Source organism: Pogoniulus pusillus, chromosome 1 (genome assembly GCF_015220805.1).
Source record: "Pogoniulus pusillus isolate bPogPus1 chromosome 1, bPogPus1.pri, whole genome shotgun sequence".
NCBI lineage: Eukaryota > Metazoa > Chordata > Aves > Piciformes > Lybiidae > Pogoniulus > Pogoniulus pusillus.
In genome coordinates, this window is record NC_087264.1 from 25,850,976 (window position 1) to 25,873,615 (window position 22,640).

General features: G+C 43.3%; 1 protein-coding gene across 5 annotated transcripts in view; it reads right to left on the bottom strand.

Annotated features, from left to right (window-relative positions):
• Window positions 1-6,139: 6,139 nt before the first annotated feature.
• Window positions 6,140-22,640, bottom strand: part of NR1H3 (nuclear receptor subfamily 1 group H member 3) — a 30,982-nt gene continuing 14,481 nt past the window's right edge. For all 5 annotated transcript variants that reach the window (XM_064145067.1, XM_064145092.1, XM_064145084.1 and 2 more), the window contains exons 2-9: window positions 19,008-19,255; window positions 16,069-16,335; window positions 12,960-13,168; window positions 12,567-12,746; window positions 12,069-12,168; window positions 9,430-9,543; window positions 8,515-8,609; window positions 6,140-8,121 (exon numbers count right to left, since the gene is read on the bottom strand). In XM_064145067.1, coding sequence (XP_064001137.1) covers window positions 7,975-8,121; window positions 8,515-8,609; window positions 9,430-9,543; window positions 12,069-12,168; window positions 12,567-12,746; window positions 12,960-13,168; window positions 16,069-16,335; window positions 19,008-19,125 — 1,230 coding nt within the window. In that variant the 5' untranslated portion in view covers window positions 19,126-19,255 and the 3' untranslated portion in view covers window positions 6,140-7,974. The remainder of the gene's footprint in view (window positions 8,122-8,514; window positions 8,610-9,429; window positions 9,544-12,068; window positions 12,169-12,566; window positions 12,747-12,959; window positions 13,169-16,068; window positions 16,336-19,007; window positions 19,256-22,640) is intronic.

The following is a 22,640-nucleotide window of genomic DNA, read 5'->3' on the forward strand; positions in this document are numbered from 1 at the left end:
AAACATTAATTTAGGAAGATGATATGAATAAGTATTTTAGAAAGACCTAAGACGCACTGATTATCTCTACCATTTCCACTTCACCATCAATCCTAACACTCTGAAAATTAAAAAGCCATTTTGGATAGAGGAATGAGGCTTAATGTTAAAAAGCTTCAAGCTTCTATTTCCCTGTCTCCAAAATGCTTCTGAAACACACTGAAATTGGACTTCATTTATTACAGGCCCTGATGGCTTTCTGAAAAGTTACAGAATGGTATCAAGGTTGAAAAACAGGTTTATCCTTTAAAATATTTACATTAGGTTTTTCCACAAAAAACTTTAAACCAGAATATATACTTTTCTTTACCAGTTACTACACAGCCTTTGGTTCAGCATCATCATGGCTTTGGCACACAACACATACATAATGAAAATATATCTTGGCCATCTTATATGGATAATGTACTTTGAATGTGCACATGATTTTCCTTTTTGCTCACACAGTAAAACCAGAACTGTTTTAAAAGTAGTACTGGTGTGGAAAATAATGCAGTAAGACTCTGAAGCCTACAGCTTGAAAGCTGTTAATAAAAACACAGAAGTCCAGACTTGCAATACAATGGCAGCATCACTGCATGAGCATGTACAAGAGCTTTTAGTATGGACAAGGCTGTATTATTAGCTAAACAAATGTATTTTGGAGACTTGTTAATGATTTTGCATTTTATTAAGTACACAGCAAGATTCTTGGTAACTGCATAATAATTTCAAGGTATATTAAACTGGGCCCAAGAGCTGTGCATTGTCTAACAACACAACAGTACAGCAAAATATCTTATAGCTGGAATGATTAATCAGTATTATGTAACAGGCCATGAGAGGATTGCCAGAATGGATCCTCCAAAAACTGCATTTAATCTGTGTTATGAGGCGCTCTCTCTGATGTGCCAGGACGGCAGATATTCATTAGTGCTGAAAACAGCAAGTACTTCTTGTGCCCATCCAACGCAGTTCCTGAGGTTCAAGCAGCAGAAAGTAAAAAAAAATAGCTTATGTGGATGACATCGGTTTGGTTCTGTGACCCTCTAGAAGCCACAAATATATCTTCCCCCCACCTTGTTCCTGTCTACCAGTAACATCCTTTTTTGCAAGTAAGTGATGCTGCAAATAGCACGGCAAGGACACGAGAGCATACCAAAAGAAATGCTGACCCAGAGTTGCACTGACCGTAGAGAAAATGGCTGGCTCGCCTACATTGCCAGATTCACAGCTCTACCTCATTTCCATGGGGCTGCACATTCATAATGTATGGCATTTCATGTACGTCTGAAAACAGCGTGGTGTACGGGCAAGTTCAGGAAAAAAGGGCGAGAAGAAAGACAAAAACAAAAAATGGTTTCCTCCAAGGCATACCATTTGCACAAGGCAAACAGTAACGTAAACCAAGCCTTCTTCCCCTCCTTCACACGAGAACAGAAGTGAGCAACACTGAAAGCTGGCGACACTCATTGCAAAGGAGAAAATGTTCTCTATTTACAGGCTACATCATAAAAAACTCCCCAGTCTAAAGTGGATTTCCTTTTCTATTGTCTCGGGAAGTAACAGGATCTGCTGCTTACAAACCAAGGAGTAAAAACACCTTTCTAGTACATTACTGCAGCAATCCTCTCACAAAGCCGCACACCTCTTCAAAGAGGATCGGACCGCCCTGCGCCTCCCTTCTACCTGTCCTAACTCCTGCCCGTTTAACCTCCGTAGGGAAGGAGGAAAAGCCACCGGGAGGCCCGGCCCGGGCCCGGACCTGGACCGGCCCGCCGAGCGCCCTGCTGTGCGGGAGGGCGGCGGCCGGCTCCGCTCTCTCACATCCTCCGCCGGCCGAGCCCCCTCACGGGCCAGCTGCGCCGCCATTTCCAGGGTCTGCCAGCCGCGGGGCCTCACCGTTCCCTGCTCCGCTAGAAACACGCAAGCGACCTCCCCAGGGGCTACTGCCCTTTCCCACCTGGGGACATCGGCTGGGGGCAGATCCCTAGGGCGACAACCAGAAGCAGCCGCACCGAGCAGTGGACCGCCGAAGGGAGCATTCCCGCGCACCTGCGGAGCCAGATCCCCAGAAGGATGGAGCAGTTCTCGGCCGCCCCACTCGCCGGAGCGGCAGGCCACCATCTCTGTCCCCTCCTGCAGTGACCTTGCAGTAGGGCTCTAGTCGTACGTGAGTATCACTAGAGAGCTCAGCCAGATAGCTACAGCAAAGCCAGAGACGGGCAGGGGAGGAGGAGAAGCCCACCGCCAGCTGTCCGGGTGCGGATCACCTCAGGCAGCGCTGGACGGGGTCGCTCCGCACTCCGCTGCCTGAGCTACGCTAGGGCCGCTGGGACAGAGTCCCCACTATCAAAACCACGCGCACACACCCACACTGGGCAGCCTGCGTGCCCAGTCCGCACGGATACCCTTCCCCGCCAGCGGCCGAGATGCCTCCGCTCACCTGCTTCACCGCCGCCGCCGTTCTCCGACCGCTCTGCACCGCCCAGCCAGTTCCGCATCGAGCGCCAGGAGCGGATCGCGCCAGCGCCACCCGCGGGGAAAGGAGGAAGGGAGGAGCGAACCACTCACCAACAGCGGGGGGGGAGCAACCATCACCAGGTGCCCACAGAGGGCGTTGCAGCTGGCTTAGGAGGGAAGGGAGCCTTAGTCGCGCCTCTGAGTGCGGGTCTCCGGATCATAAAATGAACGCATCATTTGAGTTGGAGAAGGTCTTTAAGATCAAGTCCAACCATCAGCCCAACACCACTATGCCCACTAAAGTATGTCCCAAAGTCTATACGGTTTTGAGGACCTTTAGGGATGGTGACTCCATCACCTCCTCTAGGCAGTCTGTTCCAATGCCTGACTACTCTATCAGTAATAAAGATTTTTTTCCCTAATATGCTATCTAAACCTCCTCCAGCACAACTTCAAGACCTTTCCTTTCATCCTATCAACAGTTACTCGAGAGAACAGACCAGGACCCACATCACTATAATCTCCTTTCAGGAGACCAACAAGGTCTCCTCTCAGCCTTCTTTTCTCCAGACTAAACAATCCCAAATTCTCTCAGCCACTCCTGCCACTCCTTGTAAGACTCATTCTCCAGGCCCTTTGTTGCCCTTCTCTGGACATGCTTCAGCACCTCAATGTCTTTTAGGTAGGGAGGGGCCCAAAACTAAACACAGTATTTCAGGTGCTACCTCAACAGTGCTGAGTACATAGGGACAATCACTTTCCTACTCCTACTGGTCACTGATCTACACCAGGATGCTAATGGCCTCCTTGGCCTTCTGAGCACAGAGCTGGCTCCAATTCAGCCAGCTGTCAACCAGCACCCCCAGGTCCTTTTTCACCAAGCAGCTTTCCAGCCACCGCCCCAAGCCTGTAGCACTGCATAAGGTTTTTGTGACCTACACACACTTGGCTCCATTGAACCTTGTACAATTGACCTCAGCCCACTGACCCAGACTCTTTAGATCTCTGTGCAGAGCCTTCCTACCTTCAAACAGAAGCTCAATTTGGTGTCACCTACAGATCTGTCTGCATCCAACCAAGACTGGGTGAAGATAAGGTAGATTCTATGATTGCAACATTTCCATCACATGAAGTGTTGAGTTTCTGCTTTCAAACTTTGTCCTGGCAAGCAGGAGCTGAGGCCTCACAGCAAAACTAGACTCCAGGCAATGAAGGCCAGTGAGAAGAATCACGTGGCTAAGGAAAGGCTGCCTTACAACAAGGAGATACAGCACCATGCACTTTTGTTATCCAAGTGAAACCATTGGAATAAACACTTAGATTATAGCACCACTCCAAGTTTGGGTTGGATATACTGCACTGGTCATCTGAGGAGGACCACTGGTCAGGAGTTTATGGTGTGAAGCTGCTTAGTTTGTATAAACAATGCATGACTTGCTAGGCACTACAGCCCTGAAGAGGAACTGAAAGATTGATGATGCCTGGCTTGTGCTGGAAATTCCCACTAAATTAAAACAAAAGGCTGTAAGAAGACACCAAGGACATCAAGACCTAAAGGAGCGAGAACTTGTCAACAGAAGAAACTTCTATCAACAGACTGTGAAGATGTTTCAACCTATGCTCCTAATAAGCAAACTTCATTAACATATCTTTCAGGTGAGGAGTCCCTTGCCTACAAGACCACCCCTCTCAAAGCATGCACTATTTTGTAGGTACCGTTGCTTAAATAGAAGCTGAAAAAGCTGTAAACCAAGCAAGAAGTAGAACAACAATAAATAGGCAAAGGTAGGATGATTCTGTTAATCAGACTTTTATAAAGGTGCAAAAATGTAATAAAGTTGAGCATGCTTTATGGAATGCCACCCATCTCCTCACTTAGCACAAATCTGAGATACATAAAATACCTCTGTGTTTATACTGGCTTTTGTATGCCAGTTAAATAACCCTGGTTTTGGGTTAATACTTCACACTCTATGTATTGAGTTACTTAACTGCTGTTATGCTACTGGCTTCCAGAGATCACAAGAGAATTTGGTTATTAAAAACTTTAATTCCTTCTCAGCTCTTATGAGCCAGTACACTATGCACCCAAGTGCCTTTATTAACAAAAGCAAAATGATTAAACCCCAGAAATACAACCAGAACTACTGCAAGTATACCAATGGGATTTTTTGGTTGTTTGGTTTGGATTTGTCACTGAAGAAAAAAAGACAGAGTGGGTGGGGTGCGTGGGTAAAATGCCCGTTTTGATATTCCATGTCTGTACTCCGCCTACTGTAGAGGAATTGGGATTTCATAAATATGAGCGTATTTTCTTTCTCCCTTTGTTGATCTGAATAAGCAAGCAAAGGTACAGCAAACAGGGACCACTGCCATAGACAGTAGTTCAAGCACCCCATGATTTCTCCAGTGGCCAAGTTAGCAAAATTAATTTGAAATGGATAAGATACAGAGACTTTGAGCAGCAGGACTGAGTCACAAGCTTGGCTATCAATTCGCAAATATAGACATACAAAAGGCCACTATGTCAAGCAAAGTTCTTCCCCCCACCTGTGTATTTGAGATACTTAGGCTAACCTAGGAAGCATCTGTAAAAACGAACTGATTTGCACTTCAAAAAAAAAGAGAATGTGAACATAGTAGCAAGGAGCTTATGTTTGATTACGTGGTAACAAAAAAGGATGGAGAAGCCAGATGCAAGGAAATTCTGTTTTTTACCACTGCCATCAACTGCAACATTACAGGTTGTTACCTTGAAAATCCCACAAATTTACATGCAAATTTTCTCTTCAAGTTAATGAAACGCACCTCAAAATTAAGAAAATTAGCTAAAAATGAAGTTGACTCGTTATTACTGCCCCTTCTGACCACTGACAACCTAATTCTTTAGTAAATCCTTTAGAGGCCCTGTTACCTTCTAATCCACCCAGAGCTGGCTCAAGCTCTGTGCATTACATCTCATCTCATACTTCACTGCAGCCTCCTGTAAGCCTATTCCCTCTTCTTCTGTTCTAGTAGTTGCAAATTTAAGAGCATGAAGTAATGCAGAGGCTTCTGCAGACTAACCTGTGGTGTGGAACCTTGCTCCATTTCCCATTGTAGCAGAGGATCATCAAGTGCTTAGGAAACAGTTAATGGCAGACAACTTTCTGCTTTTCTCTTGGAGGTAATGTGTACAGACAGATATTTCCATTGCTGCTTCTATGCTGATCCTTTCTTACCTGTTCACACTAGTTATCAGCTGGGATCCTGCAGAAATCCATTTGACATCCAGAGGCACACTGGGCTCAAATCTGGCAAGTCATGATATGCAGAAAATGGAGCAGAGCACATGGATTAAAAGGGCTAAATTCTGACTTTAGCTGTATTGATCAATGTGAGGTATGTATGGGTAATTCACAGTCTTCATGGCACACACTTAAATACATGTATTTGCCAGCTCTGGCACAAAACAAGGTGCATAGCAAGCTAAAATCTCATAGCAGAGGCCCAAAGAAGCTGTCTGGGTTTGCACTGCTATTTCTTTTTCACCACTTCCTGCTTATCCTCAACCTATATACTCTGAGCATCAGCATCTGCATCAACTCTGAGCTTGTTACATCATAAACTTACTCCACCATCCTCTAGTCTAATGACAGCACATTAGAGAAAGTCAAAATCCTGTATTAGGCTTTATTCTTTTATATAAACATTAACATTTCTCAAACAGATTAGTTAAAAATACAGATTTAAACAAGAATTTCTGCAATTGCAATGAGTTATAAAAAACAACAGATTATTTTACAGATTGTTACAAGTGCTTTACAAAGGTGCAGAGTGAAGGCCAGTGGCAGGGGACCAACCTCAAGTGCAAAATGGACACGATACCCTCACCATGGGCATAGCGCTCAGATACACAGCCAAAAAAAACAAAACCCAAAACAAAACACAAAACCCAACACAAAACATCCCCCTCCCCCCAAACAAACTAAAAAAAACCCTGAGCCATGTGAACCTAGGCTCTTGGGATGCTCACCGGGCAAGCAAACATAGACCCCTATGATAGAGAAGACTCATGAGACCAAACTACCAGGATACTTAATGTTACATCTCTGAGATCAGCCATAAGATGTTGTTTCTTGGAAAAAACAGAACATGTTTTACAACAGTATAGATCTCTGTTCTGTCAGACAAAATATTGCTGTAGATCTTAGAACACTTATTGATGTGGGTATTTAAGAACTTGTGGCATAAATCCAGCATGGATCTCACAGTGCCTAGAGTTAAGAATGGATAACAGACCCAAGTGTTCCTCTATAGCAGTTGGCTCTCCTCGTACAGGAGGGACCTCCATATCCTATGACCTTCACTAAAACCTTGAGCAAGTGCCTTGGGAGGACTTTGGCAAAAGGAAGGTGATACAAGTGGATCTGGTCACACCCAATATTCTTGTAGCCCATGATCTAAGAGTTGTGCAGACCACGTCTTACACAACGCTCACATATTTCACTAACTGCAGTGTTGCCTCTCACCTTGGCTGATACATCTTCACATCCACCCTGGAACACTTAGCACATGCTCCAAATTCTTGAAAGTTTTTGAGATCCTTTCACCACAATTACCTTACCTAGGTACCAGTGCATTCCACCTATCCTTCTATTCCACCCATAAAGACAAAAATCTATGCCCTGATTTGTTTTCTACTAAAGCTTTCCAGCTGTTAGCAAATCAAAGGTAAAGTGAACTGGCTGAGAACCACCATGTGATAAAACTGCATTGTATCATGTTTTTAAAATCCACTACCTCATGCCTGACATCTTTCTGACGTACAAATGCTCCTTAGCCAGAAGGCCTCCCTGTTAAGACAAAGGACACTAGGCATTAGAGGAATTGTTTTTCCAACAGAGGGCCAGAATGAACAGGCAACTCTAGAGATGAAGTCTCAAATAAATAACAGCTACTTCTCTTGGAGTCATTGTAAAGGGCATCGCATACAAGAGATTTTATTGATAGGAAACCCAGTGAAACCCCTAGAACATCCACACTGACTTCCCTGAGCTCCTCAGATCCAGGTACACTGGGGACCCTGCAGAAGCCTTTTTAGCTGGGTTACACCCAACAGAGAGGGTTTGGCAAGTTCTTGCAAATTCATTTTCATAATCGACAAGGGAGGAGAGGATCAACAGGCAAGCCCTCAGGACATGCTTAGAGAAGAGAAAGACTCTGAAGAAAGAGGCGTACGTGTGTGCTAGGAAGGTCTTCATTTCTACCGTTTTCAGATATTTCATGTTACTCCTTTGGGGTATGGGAACTACACTGAAACCAACCCCCCCAGCTCATCTAACCCAGCTTTCTCCTGCACAAATCTCAAGACAACATTAAAACCTCTGGCTCGTCACTCCCTGCACTGCCTAGCCCAGAGTTCAGTGCTTTGGAGAGGGGAGGCTGGCTTTTCATTAGCAAAGGCTGGGAGATTGCATTATGTCAGCACATCAGTGCCCTGGGAGCATGCAGTCACTCATGCACATCCCAGATTTCTGAGAGCAGGGGAGGGAGTTTCTTGTCCTGCAGCCGGAGGGCAAACACCTGTTCGGAGTGGACACTACTCAGCGTCCGAAGACTGACCAGCTTCATCAACATCCGCGGAAACATCAGGCGGTCCTGCGGAGTCACACAAACAGAAAGCTGTTAGTGAAGTCACATGAAAACTTGGTTGAAATAAAATCAAATGACCACTTCAGATGGTAACCACAACTCTGACTTCCAATAAATCTGGCATTCTCCAGGAGGTGGTTGCGTGGAAGAACATGAATATTACACCATGTCCCAAAACTCCAGACATTCCATGCTGCTTAAACTATGGAACATGCTGGAACACAATACAGAACAGCAGGCTATGACAGCTCACATATTATGCCTTTACAACTGCCACTAAACAACCACCGAAGGGAAGAGCATGACAGGCCAGGCAACAAGAGACCTGTTACAGACAGTACTGCAGGAATTGTGCCTGTATAAACAAAATCAGTTTGTTGGAGATGGTCATGCACTTACATTTGGTCTGTTGATACAAATGTAAGAATGAAGGGCTTCCACATAGGTGTGCTGCAGCCTCTCCACCAGCGACTGGTCCTGCACGTTTGGTCGGTCTGCCAAAAAGCAGGTCAGAAGTAAGTACATGGTCACAGGCAGCTTTACTGAACTTGACATACCTGCCTAACCGCAGTCCCTCACTACAGTGTGTCCCCAAAACCTCATCTAGCACTCACCCAACACAGCTGGGAGACTCACTCACAGCTGCAGCAGCTATGTCAGTTTCTGTAACTGCTCTCTCAGTGATGTCTACTGCAGATGGGAAGTCCTGTCTGACTCACTCTTAGAAAGGTGGAAGGTTGAAGAAACCAGACAGTACTATATAAGTGTGATTGGTCTCACATTCCTGTCCCAGCAAAGATGAGAAGCTGCCCATGCAGGAGGAAATGGGAAAGCCTCTCCAGCAGTTGAGCCAGTCAGAAAAAACAAACAAACAAACAAAATTCTCTTTCAGGTCACAAGACAGAAAATAGAAGCACAGAGATGGCTCCTGGCCCAGAGCAATACTGCTCTCCCATCGAGAGTATCTTTACTTCACCACTAGATGTCACTCACGCCACGTGACTTACACCACAGACGTGCCAAGCACAGTAAGAGGACAGTAAAATAGCAGAATCTAAATTAGAAAAATAAATACAGGCTGATTTTTCTATACTTTTTTCCATCAGTAGAGAATCTGGTTTAATCTGAAGGTGGTGCAAGACAATTCAGAATATAATGAATATCCTAAGCAGAAACAGTAACATGCTCCCGTTATCACTACATCCTACACACCCTCATTAAATCACTCCTCTTCAGCTTGTGACCTTCCGTAACTCTACTTTCTTTGCTCTCTGACTCACTGATGCAGCTCTTCAGATTTCCTTGACTTTTTACCTGCAGAGAAAATGTTGATGGCGATTAAAAGTGCATATTCAGCATCGTTGAGCTGTAGCTCATTCATTCCCTTTGAGAATTCAAAAATGGGGTTAATGAACTCAAACTGCAGACCTGCAACAAAAAGAAGAGAATAAGGTGAGGCAACAACAACTGTTTCCTCTCTTTCAGTCCCTCCACCTCATAGAATAAACTGCAAGAAACCCATCGCAGTGTGCCAGTTAGTGGAGAAAACAAGCAGGCAGCAAATGCCCTTTTATACTACATTCCAAGAGAGAGTGAAATCTCCCTTTACATCCCACCACTACTGGTGGGCACCAATAACAGCAGCTGATGAGTCAGGCTCCAACCATAAAATGATGCGATGTCTGAGTTTTCAAAGAGCCTTAAATGCCTCATAACACATGACTTGGCAACAGCCCGAGGAATATATCAGCAAGTCACCAAGAAGTCAGAAGCTCACACGTATGTCATTTACACTTTCCACTCTGACATCACCACCTCCTTCAAACCCAACAGCTCCCTTGCTTTCAAAGAAAGTTTTAATCTCATGCTCCAGATTCATCTGAATTGAAAATACACAGTTCTTAGAAGTCTGAACTATGCCATTTCCTTCAGCTAAGAAAGCTGGGAGAGTTCAGGCATAACCTGACTTATGCTTCCAATTACCTCCTTCCATAAATGCAGTTAGGCAGAAATGCATTGACATTTATCATCCTAACTTAGAGAGGCCTGTCAAATCAGGTCCCTATGTGCTATGTAGGCATGCTGAAAACTTCAGGCCTTTCCTCCCCCCCAAAAAAAACGTATCTAAGTTTCTAATTGCCTGCAGTACAACCACCCGAGAGAAGGATGAACAAGATGGAGGAAATCTTTCTGGCTGCTTGCCAAAACAAAAAAAGGCTACCAAGACAAGGATCAAAGAAGAAAGTTGTATGTTAAAGCTATCTCGATTTTAAATGGTTAAACAGCTATCCAAGGAATCAAAGAAAAGAGATTACATGAAGAACAGTGTCACGGAAGGTTAATAGGCCTAAAACACGTCCTGGCTTGCTCCACCCTTCTGCTAACGGGGGAAGCAAGGGCAGGAGGAAAACAAAGGCTTGAGCCATTATGTCTCCTCCCAAAATGATAAACAGGTACCCACAGGTGTTTAGGTACTTGTTAGTGTCTTGCCCAAGGGTAAGCAAACCCTGGTTTCACCTAATATGGTCAGTTTTGCAAATGTCATTTTAATTGGTGAGTCTCTGTGGCCAAAGGAGTCATTATATTTGGGCAAATAATATAAATCGAGCTAAGTAATAAGCAGTTGTGCTGCCTCTGCCTCAGTGTGTGCTGCTCTGCTCTATGTGTTCTGCTCTGCCTCCCTGCTCGTGGCTTGGACAACATGTTCTGTTCTGCCTCAAGCTTCAGACCAGCTTAGCCTTGATGTTTTGGGCTTGAAACTTAAGTGCCTCAAGTTTACCAAGAGAAGGCATTAAGTGCCTCACGACATGCTGAAAAGTGCCACTGACACTGTGCTCTCTGCACATCTGCAAGAGATCCTGCCTGCACCTCTTCAAACCTCCATGCCAAGAAGAATCAGGATCAAGTCAGAGATCATCTGCCTCTTCCCTAGCACTCTGCTAGAGCCTGGAAAGATGTAGCAGTCTCTCAACAGCTATCACGACACAAAGGAGACAGAGACTATCTTGAAATTCCTACTCCACTGCTATGAGTAGCACAGATGTTCCCAAGAGATCCAGGCTGCCTTTTATTTGTAAGTGAGGCAAAGCCATTTTGAGACTAAACTTTTCCAATTTTCTGATTTTCCTATATTGATGAATTGCCCATAAGCATCCTTGTGAAGATTTTCCTGGCCAAATTAGAACCCAAATTTAACTAGTTGGTATATAGTCTGTGGGCAGGGCTTTTTGGAAATAAATTAACTACAAATAATCCCTGCTTCATTAACTGCCACAACTAAATCCATTAACTGCCACAACTAAATCAGACAGTCAAAGCTGCATTTTCAGAAATGTTTTAAATACATTCTTCATGTTACTTTATCTGAAATCACATGCAGCAGTTTCTTCTGGAAAAACAGACTTCAGAACTCACATCATTATAGACCATCACATACTGAGCTGGTGACGTGTCTAAAGCACTCTGCAGGGATCTTCAGTATAGGCCTCACATCAACTGAAATCCTATTAACATCATCACTCAGGGCACACACCTAAATTAGCAAATTATATACTTGCAAAGGAGACAAGATCAGAGTTTGATTTGTTCTGATCTAATATGGCTCTAAGACACATAATACATGGATACATGTCCACATAAGATCTCTACCAGCAAGTAAGTTCACACCAGGTGCTAATCCTAGGTGCATTCTTTACAGCAAGATTTTCATTTGGTAAGAATCAAAATTTTCCAAAGCAAGTTCACATCTAACTAAAGATATGAACTGAGCTAGTTTCACATATGAGAAGAAAGCAAGCAGGAATAAAAAGAGTTGTGGGCCTATTGGTCTGGCTCTGCTCTTAACCTCTCACCCAACTTCAGCTTTAAGACACTACATTCTTTCTAGCAGCCCACATTAAAAAGACCCAAGAACACAACACAGAGAAGGAAGAAACACCTGTCTAATGCACCACCTGCTTTGGCGAAGTCATCCCGATTATAGCTCAAGTCCTTCAGAAAGGTGATGCTCTCAATCTCTGGATTGTAGCGCCGAGATGTCTCCAACAACATTACCTGAAACCAGAAATGGGTATACTTGATGTGAAACCAGGCAAGAACATTACAACATTAATAGTTTGCTGAGGATTAGAGCAACTCCCTCTAAAAAAAAACAAAGCCCAAAGAAAATCCTTCCGTGCCATTTCATCCAGAGCACTTAAGAAGGTAAAATTCTGCTGCATCTTTTGTGGTGTCTGCTTCCAGGAAGAGGGAAATAACTGCTTACCATTACCTAGGCTCTTGCCTCACTCTCCTTCGCAGCCCTTTGCCAGTATAACCTGACACTACAGTAATGGTCGCATAGCTGAGGTCCTCCAGCCTGCCATCCCAAAAGAAAGGGTTGGAACCAGTTCTCCAGGTAAATAATTCTTTCATTGCCACTACTATGTGTTGTGGTGGAGACAAACTCTCACCTCTATGGTAGATGTCTTCAATAAAGCAATCTGATCTTCTCTAGTGAGCTCCAGGAATCCAGGTAGCTGCTTGGCGAAGTCCACAATCTCTTGCACAGAGATAATTGCAAGCTCTGTAAAGTGAGCAAAACGCTGCTGCCTTGCTTCACGGTTGTTAGGGTCAGGAACCTGGGGCCACGGCTGTGGGAATGAGAAGAGACACAGTATTTATGTGAAAGATGAAGCCAGGGCAGAAAGACGAGAAGATAAAGTTGGCAGAGATGGAAAATGAAACACATCATTCCTTGCAGAACTTTGCCTTACTGATACAATGCCTAAAGTATCTCTGTTCTCCCAAATCATTTACCGACAACCATGACTTCTCATTTGGGTACACTGGTAGAGTTATTTTACCGTCACTTTGAGCCTGTCCGTGAACGAGCGCTGGTTGCACTGCTGCTGAGCAGCCACAAGCTTCTTTATCATGCTCAACTGTTCTGGCGTCAGTTTGTGGGAAGGGCTTGGTGGATTTGGAGGGTTTGGACGCACCACAACTGTCCGAGCCTGATTGTCTTCCTGCTTCTTCAGTTTCTTCAGTTGGATCTGTTCTTCAGACAGAACATCTAAGCAGGAACAGCCAGAGATCAATCATGACAGAGGAACACACTGTACACCACACTAAAAAACACAGCGTAACCTGCTATGGAGGAAGAGGCAGTGATCACAGCTACCTGTGTCTGGTATGTCAGAGTGTACACAACACACACAGTGACACTTAAAATTATTTTCTCCCTCTTTTTGCCTCTTTAAATTGTTTCAAGGCCTTTCTTTTAATCATGTTGTCAAGAAAAATGTTCACAAAGAACAGCAGCTCCCTTCAGGATGCCCTGCAGATCTCAGGAAGACAACAGTGACTCCCCCACTATGCAGTTCCCCAAAATGCCACATTGTAACAGATTCTAACAGGCGTTCTATTCACATGCCACGGTGTCCACTGTATTTTATATTATCTCCCTGTTATGCCTTTTCCCAATATCACTAAATTAGCAGCTTGTGTCTTCTCATCTTCCTCTCGAAAGATCAGCCAGTACTAGATGGAGTTGAAGACTGACATTTTCCTACACAACCCATCTGCAGCAGATGATGCAGTAGTAACACTATAAGATGAATAAAGACAGAACAGCTTTGCTGAGGACCACAAATCCTTCAACAGTAGGACTAGAAGTCTGAGTTGCCAAGTCAAAGATGCCATTTAGACATAATGTTGTTTGGAGCAAGAGAACTCAGAGGCATGTGTTGAGAAAAATCTTACTAAATCTGCTGCTTACTGGCACTAGAACTTGCTAACAACCTGTAACTAAGTTAACTAAAGAATTCACTGACTTGATGTAGAGGAGGTTTGTTTTTTCTTTACATCAAAGCCGCAAAAACTATCTGAAACTTGCATCCAAAAAATCCCAAACTACCAGACATACATAGATCCAAGGACTGTCTTCAAGAGAATCACCCTTTGAATTAGTAACGAATGAACAAAAAGCAGAAAAGGGACTGACTGGAAAAGAAACCACATCTTCAGGAACAGAGATTAAAATATATACATATATATACACATATACACAAATAAAGTTTGACTTTGCAAACAAGATTTTAGAAGTGCTGAAAGATTATTTGGCCCATTTTTAGGCATAGGTTAACAACGAAATGTGGCTGCTACACAGGAAGGCAGGCCCTGAAACCGAACAAGTAAATACCTGCACCTCTCAAACGAATCATGTTAAACTTTTTGACAAGAAATAGAGAACACAGAAAAGTGAGAGAGCATTCTGAAATAGACAGCACTGAGGATTGAAGAGAAAGATGAACATAGCACACTCAAGATTAAAGCAATCTTGATTCCTGACTTCCAAAAGGGAAGATGGACACCCAAGTACACACACACAACAAACATTCCAATTCTAACAACAAAAATATTCAGTAGCATTACCAAATCAAGGGACATATCTAAGATTAAAGAATGCTACTCACAACATTCATTTAAGAAGGGAAAGTAATTGACCAAGTAATTACAATTTCTCATTTTGGGACTCAGATGCACAAAGATTTTATAGCTGAGTAACAAGTTACCAGATATTACTGAATCTTGAAACTGTCGCTACCTGCAAGTTTCTATACCACATTAACTTCAAAGCTATCTAAGTTACTCAGTTGGCCATGAAGGAACTATTTAACTTTATGATTCACACTGCCTTAAGAACAATAAACTGGCCATGAATTACTTCAGGCTGGGAACTACAATGTTTCAAACAATTAGAAGGAAGTACAGCAAAGACTTTCCAAGTGAAACAGCTGGAAGAGAAAGCCCTCAGTTTCTGCCAAGATTAACTAGGCAAATTTGCAGTCAGGATTACAGTGTCGACAAGAATTACCAAGCACATGTTAACAACAATCCAAAGATACCTTTGGTCCTGATTTTCCTGATCTGTTTTCAATGTAAGACAATGAGGAAACACAGAAACACAGGGAGGCTCTCTAGCATCAATGTGTAACAAAAGGGTAGCTAGGTGGACAGACAGACTTGACACGCACCTTTTCAATGACATCTGTCTTATAACTCTCTGGACAGGGGTGAATGGGGCAATGACAGCATACCAATGGCGATACAAACCAGCATGACCAAGACACCAGTTATGTATGTTAGGTTTGCTTCTTTTCATAGTAAAAAAACAAGAAGCATGTTTCCCTGATGCAGCTCTGTGGAACTCATATTTTGCAGTAGTATTTTTTGTGGTATTTCCAGTATACTCTCTGTTCCTCACTGCTCCGAGTGATGCATGTCAGAAAGGGAAACTTCAACCAAGCATGCATTTGATCACTCTTAGCCAGCAACAGGATGCAACCTAGATGCCTTAGCAGAGGAGGGCTGTTACCGGTATGTGATCTGGAATGTTGTTGAATATTCAGAAATCTGAGCCTTATGGCTCATGAGAAAAATAGCAGAGTTCACTAAAGGGAGCAATGAGATAAGGTCTGAACAAAAGCAGCTGCAGTGCTGTGGTGCTGTCCTTGACCTCTGTCACAAACTTACATTGCAGATCAAAGGAAAATGCCTGTTGTTCAGGAGTGATCACCAACCTTGCAGTCCTGATGGCAAGAACACGACAGACGGAACCCTGAGCTTACCAATAGAGTTGACAGCATATCAAAGAACTCCTAAATCTTAGTTGAGAATCTGTCCTCTGAGCTCATGCTCCTCAAGTCCTCATAAAATAACACATTCAAGGAACACAATAGGTCTGGGGCTCTCAGTACACGTGTTGTTACACTGACAGCTTCACCTCACCATGCAATTCCTGCTAAGCACTTAGTGATTCCCCACACATTCTGTGTGCAGTCTGCATGACTCACAGGTGACACCCCAAGCACTCACTGCCCATTTCTTTACACCCATAGCCCCCCAGCCCACCCCATCAGGCTTCCAGCCCAGTGCCACAGGGCTCCCACCAGCACCATTTCCTGCACTCACACTGCTCCCGCATGCCTGCTTCCTGGCACTTGCGCAGCCGGCACTCCTGGCACTTGCGACGCATGTACATGTCCATCTCACACTTGCCGCCGTTCTTGCAGGCATACTGTGCACCCTTGATGACACTGCGTCGGAAGAAACCCTTGCAGCCTTCACAGCTCAGCACGTTGTAGTGGAAGCCAGAGGCCTTGTCCCCACACACGCTGCACACTTCATTTCCCAGCATCTTAGGGGCTGGGCCCTTCTTCCGCTTCAAGGGGGGATTTTCTACCAAAATGAACAGCATTAGGGAAAAGGAAAAACAAAAAGATAAAGAAAACTCACACACATGAGGCAAGCCCAATGTTTGCAGCTGACTGCCCCATTTCATATAATAACCAATATAATCATTCAAATCCACTATCTCCCAAACACACAGATGACAAGATCAAGGCTCCCATTTGACAGACTCTCCCCTTCTGGGTATGTGTATTTTCTGCAAAGAACTAGCCATTGGTATAATCCAGCTGGTTTCACTTCAACTATAAACAGGCTAGGTATTACCTCAAACTAAATGTTCCTCTGTACCCTCCATCAGCTTGAGTGACAATTAAGTTACCAATGTAATAAAGAGCTGCAGAAGAGTTCTTCTAAAATCCAAGAGTGTGAAGAAAGTAATTTTCTTCAGTTCTCTTACTTCTACTCTCTGCCACATTCATGCACAAGGATAAGGAAAAATGGTTCAGCAGCCAATCACAGAAAATTGGTGTTCAAACCGACTGTACAAAAAGCAGAGTGAGTAGGAAATCCCTTCGGGAAATTGTCACGACAGAAGACAGCAACTTCATGGAGGTAAGAGACAGTAAGCAGGTAAACATCACTCTGCACAAGCTCTCTGAACTTCTGTTGAGGAGGAGATGATGTCTTCAGCAGTCCAAGAGTGCTCCTCACTTCAAGAACTGATGCACTCTACAAAATATTGTTACTCCATCTGAAACCCAAGGTTACCCAAAACACTGCTGCCTCACATTTCAGACAGTCTTGTGCAGCAGCTCCCAATTCCTCCTACATCACTCTGATGAATCTTAATCTCATCACTAGCTGTGTTCTGAAGAAAAATCTCTACTCAACTATGCCTCACTGTAAGCATTCCAGTCAAATGCTCACCAATGTTATTTACATATTCCCTATTAGCTATTTCTCTTTCCATTCCATTTAATTCTAGCCACGTTGACATTTGACTGCCCTGCACATAGTGCAAGTGTTTTTCTCTCTGTCAGAGATGAAAGATTCTTCTGTGGCAGCTGTTTGAAAAGATTACAAACAGCATATCTTGGTAAATTTCCAGATTATCTTTAGATATGCCTGGAAAGCCTTTACAGTGGAGCTAACTCATCCAGACTGGTGTGCAGGACAAGGTTTTTGCATTTCCTAATGAGCACCAGGGTTATGATGGCTTGTCTCACTTCTGTACTTATGGCTTTAAAACTTCAGTCTTCACTTAGTTATGCTTACTGCTCTGCCTGAGGTCCTGAAATGCTAAACAGTTTTAGGTCAGTCTCAGAAATTACTGGTAGTATTGCTCACTACGTATTGGTTTTCACAGTATCAAGTATCAATCCCATTGACTTCACAGAGGTCTGGAGGTCACTCATTTTGGCCTTCACTTCTCAGTGCAGATTGGGCAGCAGGAAAATGTCATCAGAAAGGTTAAGGCTCTGATGTTCCTGTCTTATTCTACTGTGTTTCTCTCACACCATTTATTTATTTCCAGGAGGAAATACTGGAATGTCTACAGTTATTTCAAATTACCCAGACTGCCATTACACAAATTTTAACTGGTAAAATAACTTTGAAGAATCCTCAAATGATGTTCCTGTGTTTCTAAGTGGACATCAGAGTAATTCAATAATTGCCACAAGATGGATCTGTCCATCCTGTGGACTTCTCATCTGTTTTTAAGACATTACATAAATGCCTGATTGCCATTCCTATGACCATTGTTTTAAGACAGACAGGCTTATTCTTTGGCCTATACAAATTACTTTCCATTTCTGAACACTAACCATTTTAGTTGCATAACTTAGTGTAGTTTTCTGTAGTTAACAACAACACAGAAATAACTTGTGGTTTGGCAAGCATGAATGACATCTCCACACCTTTAGCTCTCAATAGAGTTGTTCTTCTTTCAATATTCTTTCAATATTTGGTGGTATTTCCTTACTTTTTTGTAAGGCATTTATCAACTTTTTTCTTTTCCTGTCCTCAAATTTGTTTTAAGGACTTTCAATGGGTTATGTCTCTTTGTCTTTAAACTACTCTTTGTTTCTAGCCTACTGATGAGCCCTCATTCATTGTTGTGATCCCTTTTTCATACCAGGGACTGTCCACTACCTCACTGTTCAAATTAACTTATTTATCATATTTTCATTAAGTTGCTGATACTATGCTGGACGCTTCACTTGTGTTTTCCTACTTTTCCTGTTACCCATCCAGACATGCTATGCTGCATCTTACCGTTTGTAGGTGTAGGATTGTGTCAGCAGCAATTATAAAAGCAAAATCTCAATTCTTTTACACTTTTAACATTACTTAACCCCAGAAAGCCACAGAAGAAACTTCTACTGTCTTGCCATTGTATGATTCTGCAAAAGCCTGTTATTTCTTTGCATCATTAATACCCATGAGATTGCCACCTGTAGTAAAATTTTATTGTTCAGCAGCTTTTGATAAGGCCAAAAAAAAGAAATTAATTTTGCTGCCACAGAACTAGCCTCTAAAAGGTCAAATAAGTGAAGTATTGAATGCATTTATCACCATTCTGTTGTTAAAAATTCTCCTGGAGTGTCTCAAGCACAGCAAAACTCACTCTAAAATTTTGCCAAGTTATTGATTGTGCTTGCAGCTGAAAGAATGGATGGCCATTAGCTTGCATGGATCTAGTAAGAATTCTTTCATACCTGTGTGCTCAGGGGGAGTTTCTGAGCCAGGGAAGAGCGAAAGTCCTTCCTCCTCCATCTCAAATACACTTGCCACCCTCTTCCCATGATCCTGTGTGCTGAGTTGAGTCGGACCCATGGAGGCCACACAGGAAGGGCTCACCGTAATCTCATTGCTGAGGCATTTTTCCTGCTGAGCAAGGGGCCACAGGCGTCTGTCTTTAAGGTCTTTAGTTTCTCACTGCCACTGAAAGTCAGAAAGGAAGTACCTGTGGGAAAAAAAACACAGATGAAAAAGAGGCCAGAGTTCAGCTATTGAGGCTATTAATTCCCAAAATCTGTTACAATCTGCATCACAAGCAAGATGTGAGATTTTGTTTCCTTGTTTATTAAAAGCAACAATTAACTTGGTTTTATCAATGTTTATTCTCTTGAAACACAATATTTTAGCAAACTGTGTTAAAAGGTATAAGATTAGCACACCCGGGCACAAAACTCTCTTTTTACTGCCAAAGTATTTATTAAAGCAGGACAAGTCTCCATTACTGCTAACACCACCAGGGGACTTCAACTCTGACCGCTCCAAGTGTGCAAGAGGGAAATTCCAGATTTTGCATCTGGTAGCCTTTGTTAAAGCCACTAGTAACAAATACCTCAGTGCTGCCAACTGCTCTGGATCTTGTAGCATGTACTGCAGAAGACACAGAAAACTGGAAAAGACAGTTTTGACACAGCAGTTTAGCAAAGACTAGAAACAACAAGTTTTGCTTTCAGTAGCCAAAGTCTGGGCCAAAGATTAACGATGATAAATCCTACCCTCATCTACCTACCCTTTCATCAGCAAGAAACTGGAAGCCAGCATCACACCTACAGGAAATACCATTACACCAATCTCAAGAAATAGATCATCAGCCTTCTCAGGATAACCTTCTCTGAAACCTGGAAACCACACTGAAGAGCACCTTTACTATACAGCACTAACTGCACTACAGAACCTGCACCTGGGAAGTGAATCCAATCACTTTTTCCAAAAAGCCTCACTTGCAACAAAAAAAAAGGCTTTACTGGTTTGATTGCACAGGCTTAGTGAAACTGATGCAAACGCAAACAACCCTAATCTGACTGGACACGCGTTCAATCAGTTGATCTTAACTCAGTGATTTACCAATGCAAGCTAAAGGGATTAACTGATTTTAAAAGCAACTACGGTAAAGGCCTGTACCAGTTTAGCTAGAGTGACTGAGCTCAGGACTAGAATCCTGCCACTCTCTGAAAGACAGGAGGTGACAGAAAGCTGTGCAAGCAGCCCAGATCCAAAAGCATCATGTAAGCAGGGGCATGGCTCACACCGCAGTGCTGACTGAGAAGCAGCAGAGGACCAGTACCAAGTTCCTTCTTCCCTCCTGGGCATTTGGACCAGACCATGCAACTTTTCTTAGAATGCCAAAGCACTTCCACAAACCACTCCCCTTGCAACAATTATCAAGTATAAAAGCAGTCATACTGTCAAGCACGACAAGCTCCTGACATATCCCATTACACCATAGCAGATAGAAGATGCAGGTGTTAAAAACCACAGAGTACCTGAATTCACATGACCTTTGTAAACACTGACTGCCTAAGGAATTCAGATCTCACTCCCTGTTGGTGCATATAGACATCGAATCACTGAAGAAACAGTCTATCTAGGATAAAAGCACTGGGAGCAAATATAGTTCAAAGCTACAGGATGGAAGAACTCTTACTGTGGAAGACTATAACCAAACTGATGTGATTTGCAGCCAATTCAAAGAGCCTCTCACAATACTCAAAGGAACAACGTGGCTACCATGGAATCACAGAATGTTAGGGGTTGGAAAGGACCTTGAAAGATCCTCCAATCCAATTTCCCCTGCCAGAGCAGGATCACCTAGAATAAGGTCACACAAGAACATGTTCTGGCAGGTTTTGTATGTCTCCATAGGAGACTCCACAACCTCTCTGGGCAGCCTGTTCCAGTATTCTGTCACTGACAGTGAAAAAGTTCTTCCTTATGTTTAGGCAGAACCTCCTACACTCCATCTTGCAACCATTGGCCCTTATCACAATCAACTTCCCTTTTTAAAAAGTCTCCACAGTAAATCCTGCATCTGAAAACCCTAGGGAGAGGCAAAGAGCACCAGACAGAGACAGGAGATTCACTGAAACAATCACAAACCTGACTTGTATTCTCAGTTCCATGTAACTCCTCACTGATGCCGATAAAAGATGTTGCTGGACACATCTGAGCACAAAACACGAAAGCTAAGTGTGTTGTCTCAGTGTATCTTCACATTCCTTTAAACTATGCAAAAAACTCACTCAAACATTAATTATTGTGCAGAATGAATCACTAACAGCAGTACTGCAGTTATTTTTCAAAGGAAGAGTTTCCCCCCCCAGCTAAAGGACTGAGTGACATCCCATGTGCCCCATTGCTTTCACTTCACTAAACCAGTCTTGCTGTATCCCAGCTATTACTGCAATGTGTCCTGGAAAGCAAAAATGCATACAACCTGATGGGATTTCAAAACATTCATGACTGACATTGCAAGAGTGAAACTTGTCAGCAGGACATCTGGAGCCCAAAGGGCAGTTTCTAAGAGACTGCAGCCTTCCCAGCAATGTCAGACAAGTCTGCAGCTACCAACAGGGTGGGTGAGCATAAACCCACATGCATGCCCAGGACATGTCAAGAGGTAAGATCTATCAGGCACTATCTTCATGCACTTAGGCTCCAATGTTCTCAAAACAGAACAGGCCACACAGGACAAGCCTCTTGTCTTTAGTGCTCCTAAAGCAGAACATTTTAAATTTCATAGATGTGGTTAACAGCTGCAGGCTGAGAAAACTGACCTAACTACAAACAGCACTCTGCTGCTACATAAAGAAACTTAAAGTAGCATTCTCCCTAGAGCCACACAAGTGGAGAGGCCATGAGACTAGGTCAGGGAGTTTTCACTGAAATACATGAAGGTTGTTTTCAAATTACTACAAACCTCGATGAGCACTGTACTAACAACCACATTATTAGAGGTTCCTATCTTCCAATTTGCACCACCACTTCAACAGGAAATAGAGGAAGGTAACACAAGCTATAACTGCATCATCTTCTCGACAAAATCCTCTGTGCTACCTCCCGCTGTCTGTCTGAACTCTTGTCAGTTTGAAAAAGCAGGATTGGCCAAGTGACAAAAGATGAAGCAATCAGTTATAATGCAGCATCCAGTACAAAAGAACCAGAGCAGATATACTCCAATAAAGAAACACATATAGATGAAAGGCTAAGGTAAACAAATTTCTGCCAGTCCTTGCCACCCATGTTTCGAACAAAACACTAAACATTTCTGAAATGTGTCACCACCAGCTTTGTTCTACTCCATTTCTTCCCTCTCCCTTTCTTTTTTGAGACAAGGGAACAATTTGGACATTGTTGCACTCCTGCAACAGAAGGTACTATTAACGGAGACTACAGATGGTGGCCCTGGCTCTCATACCTCATGCTAAGCATCGGAAATACTGATCACCTCCTCCAGCAAGTCTCATCTCATCCCATCCCATTTCCTCAGCCAAGTCCTCTTCCAAATTCAGTTAAAGCACTTAAAGACTCTTCTGGAAGTCTTTGATCACCAATCA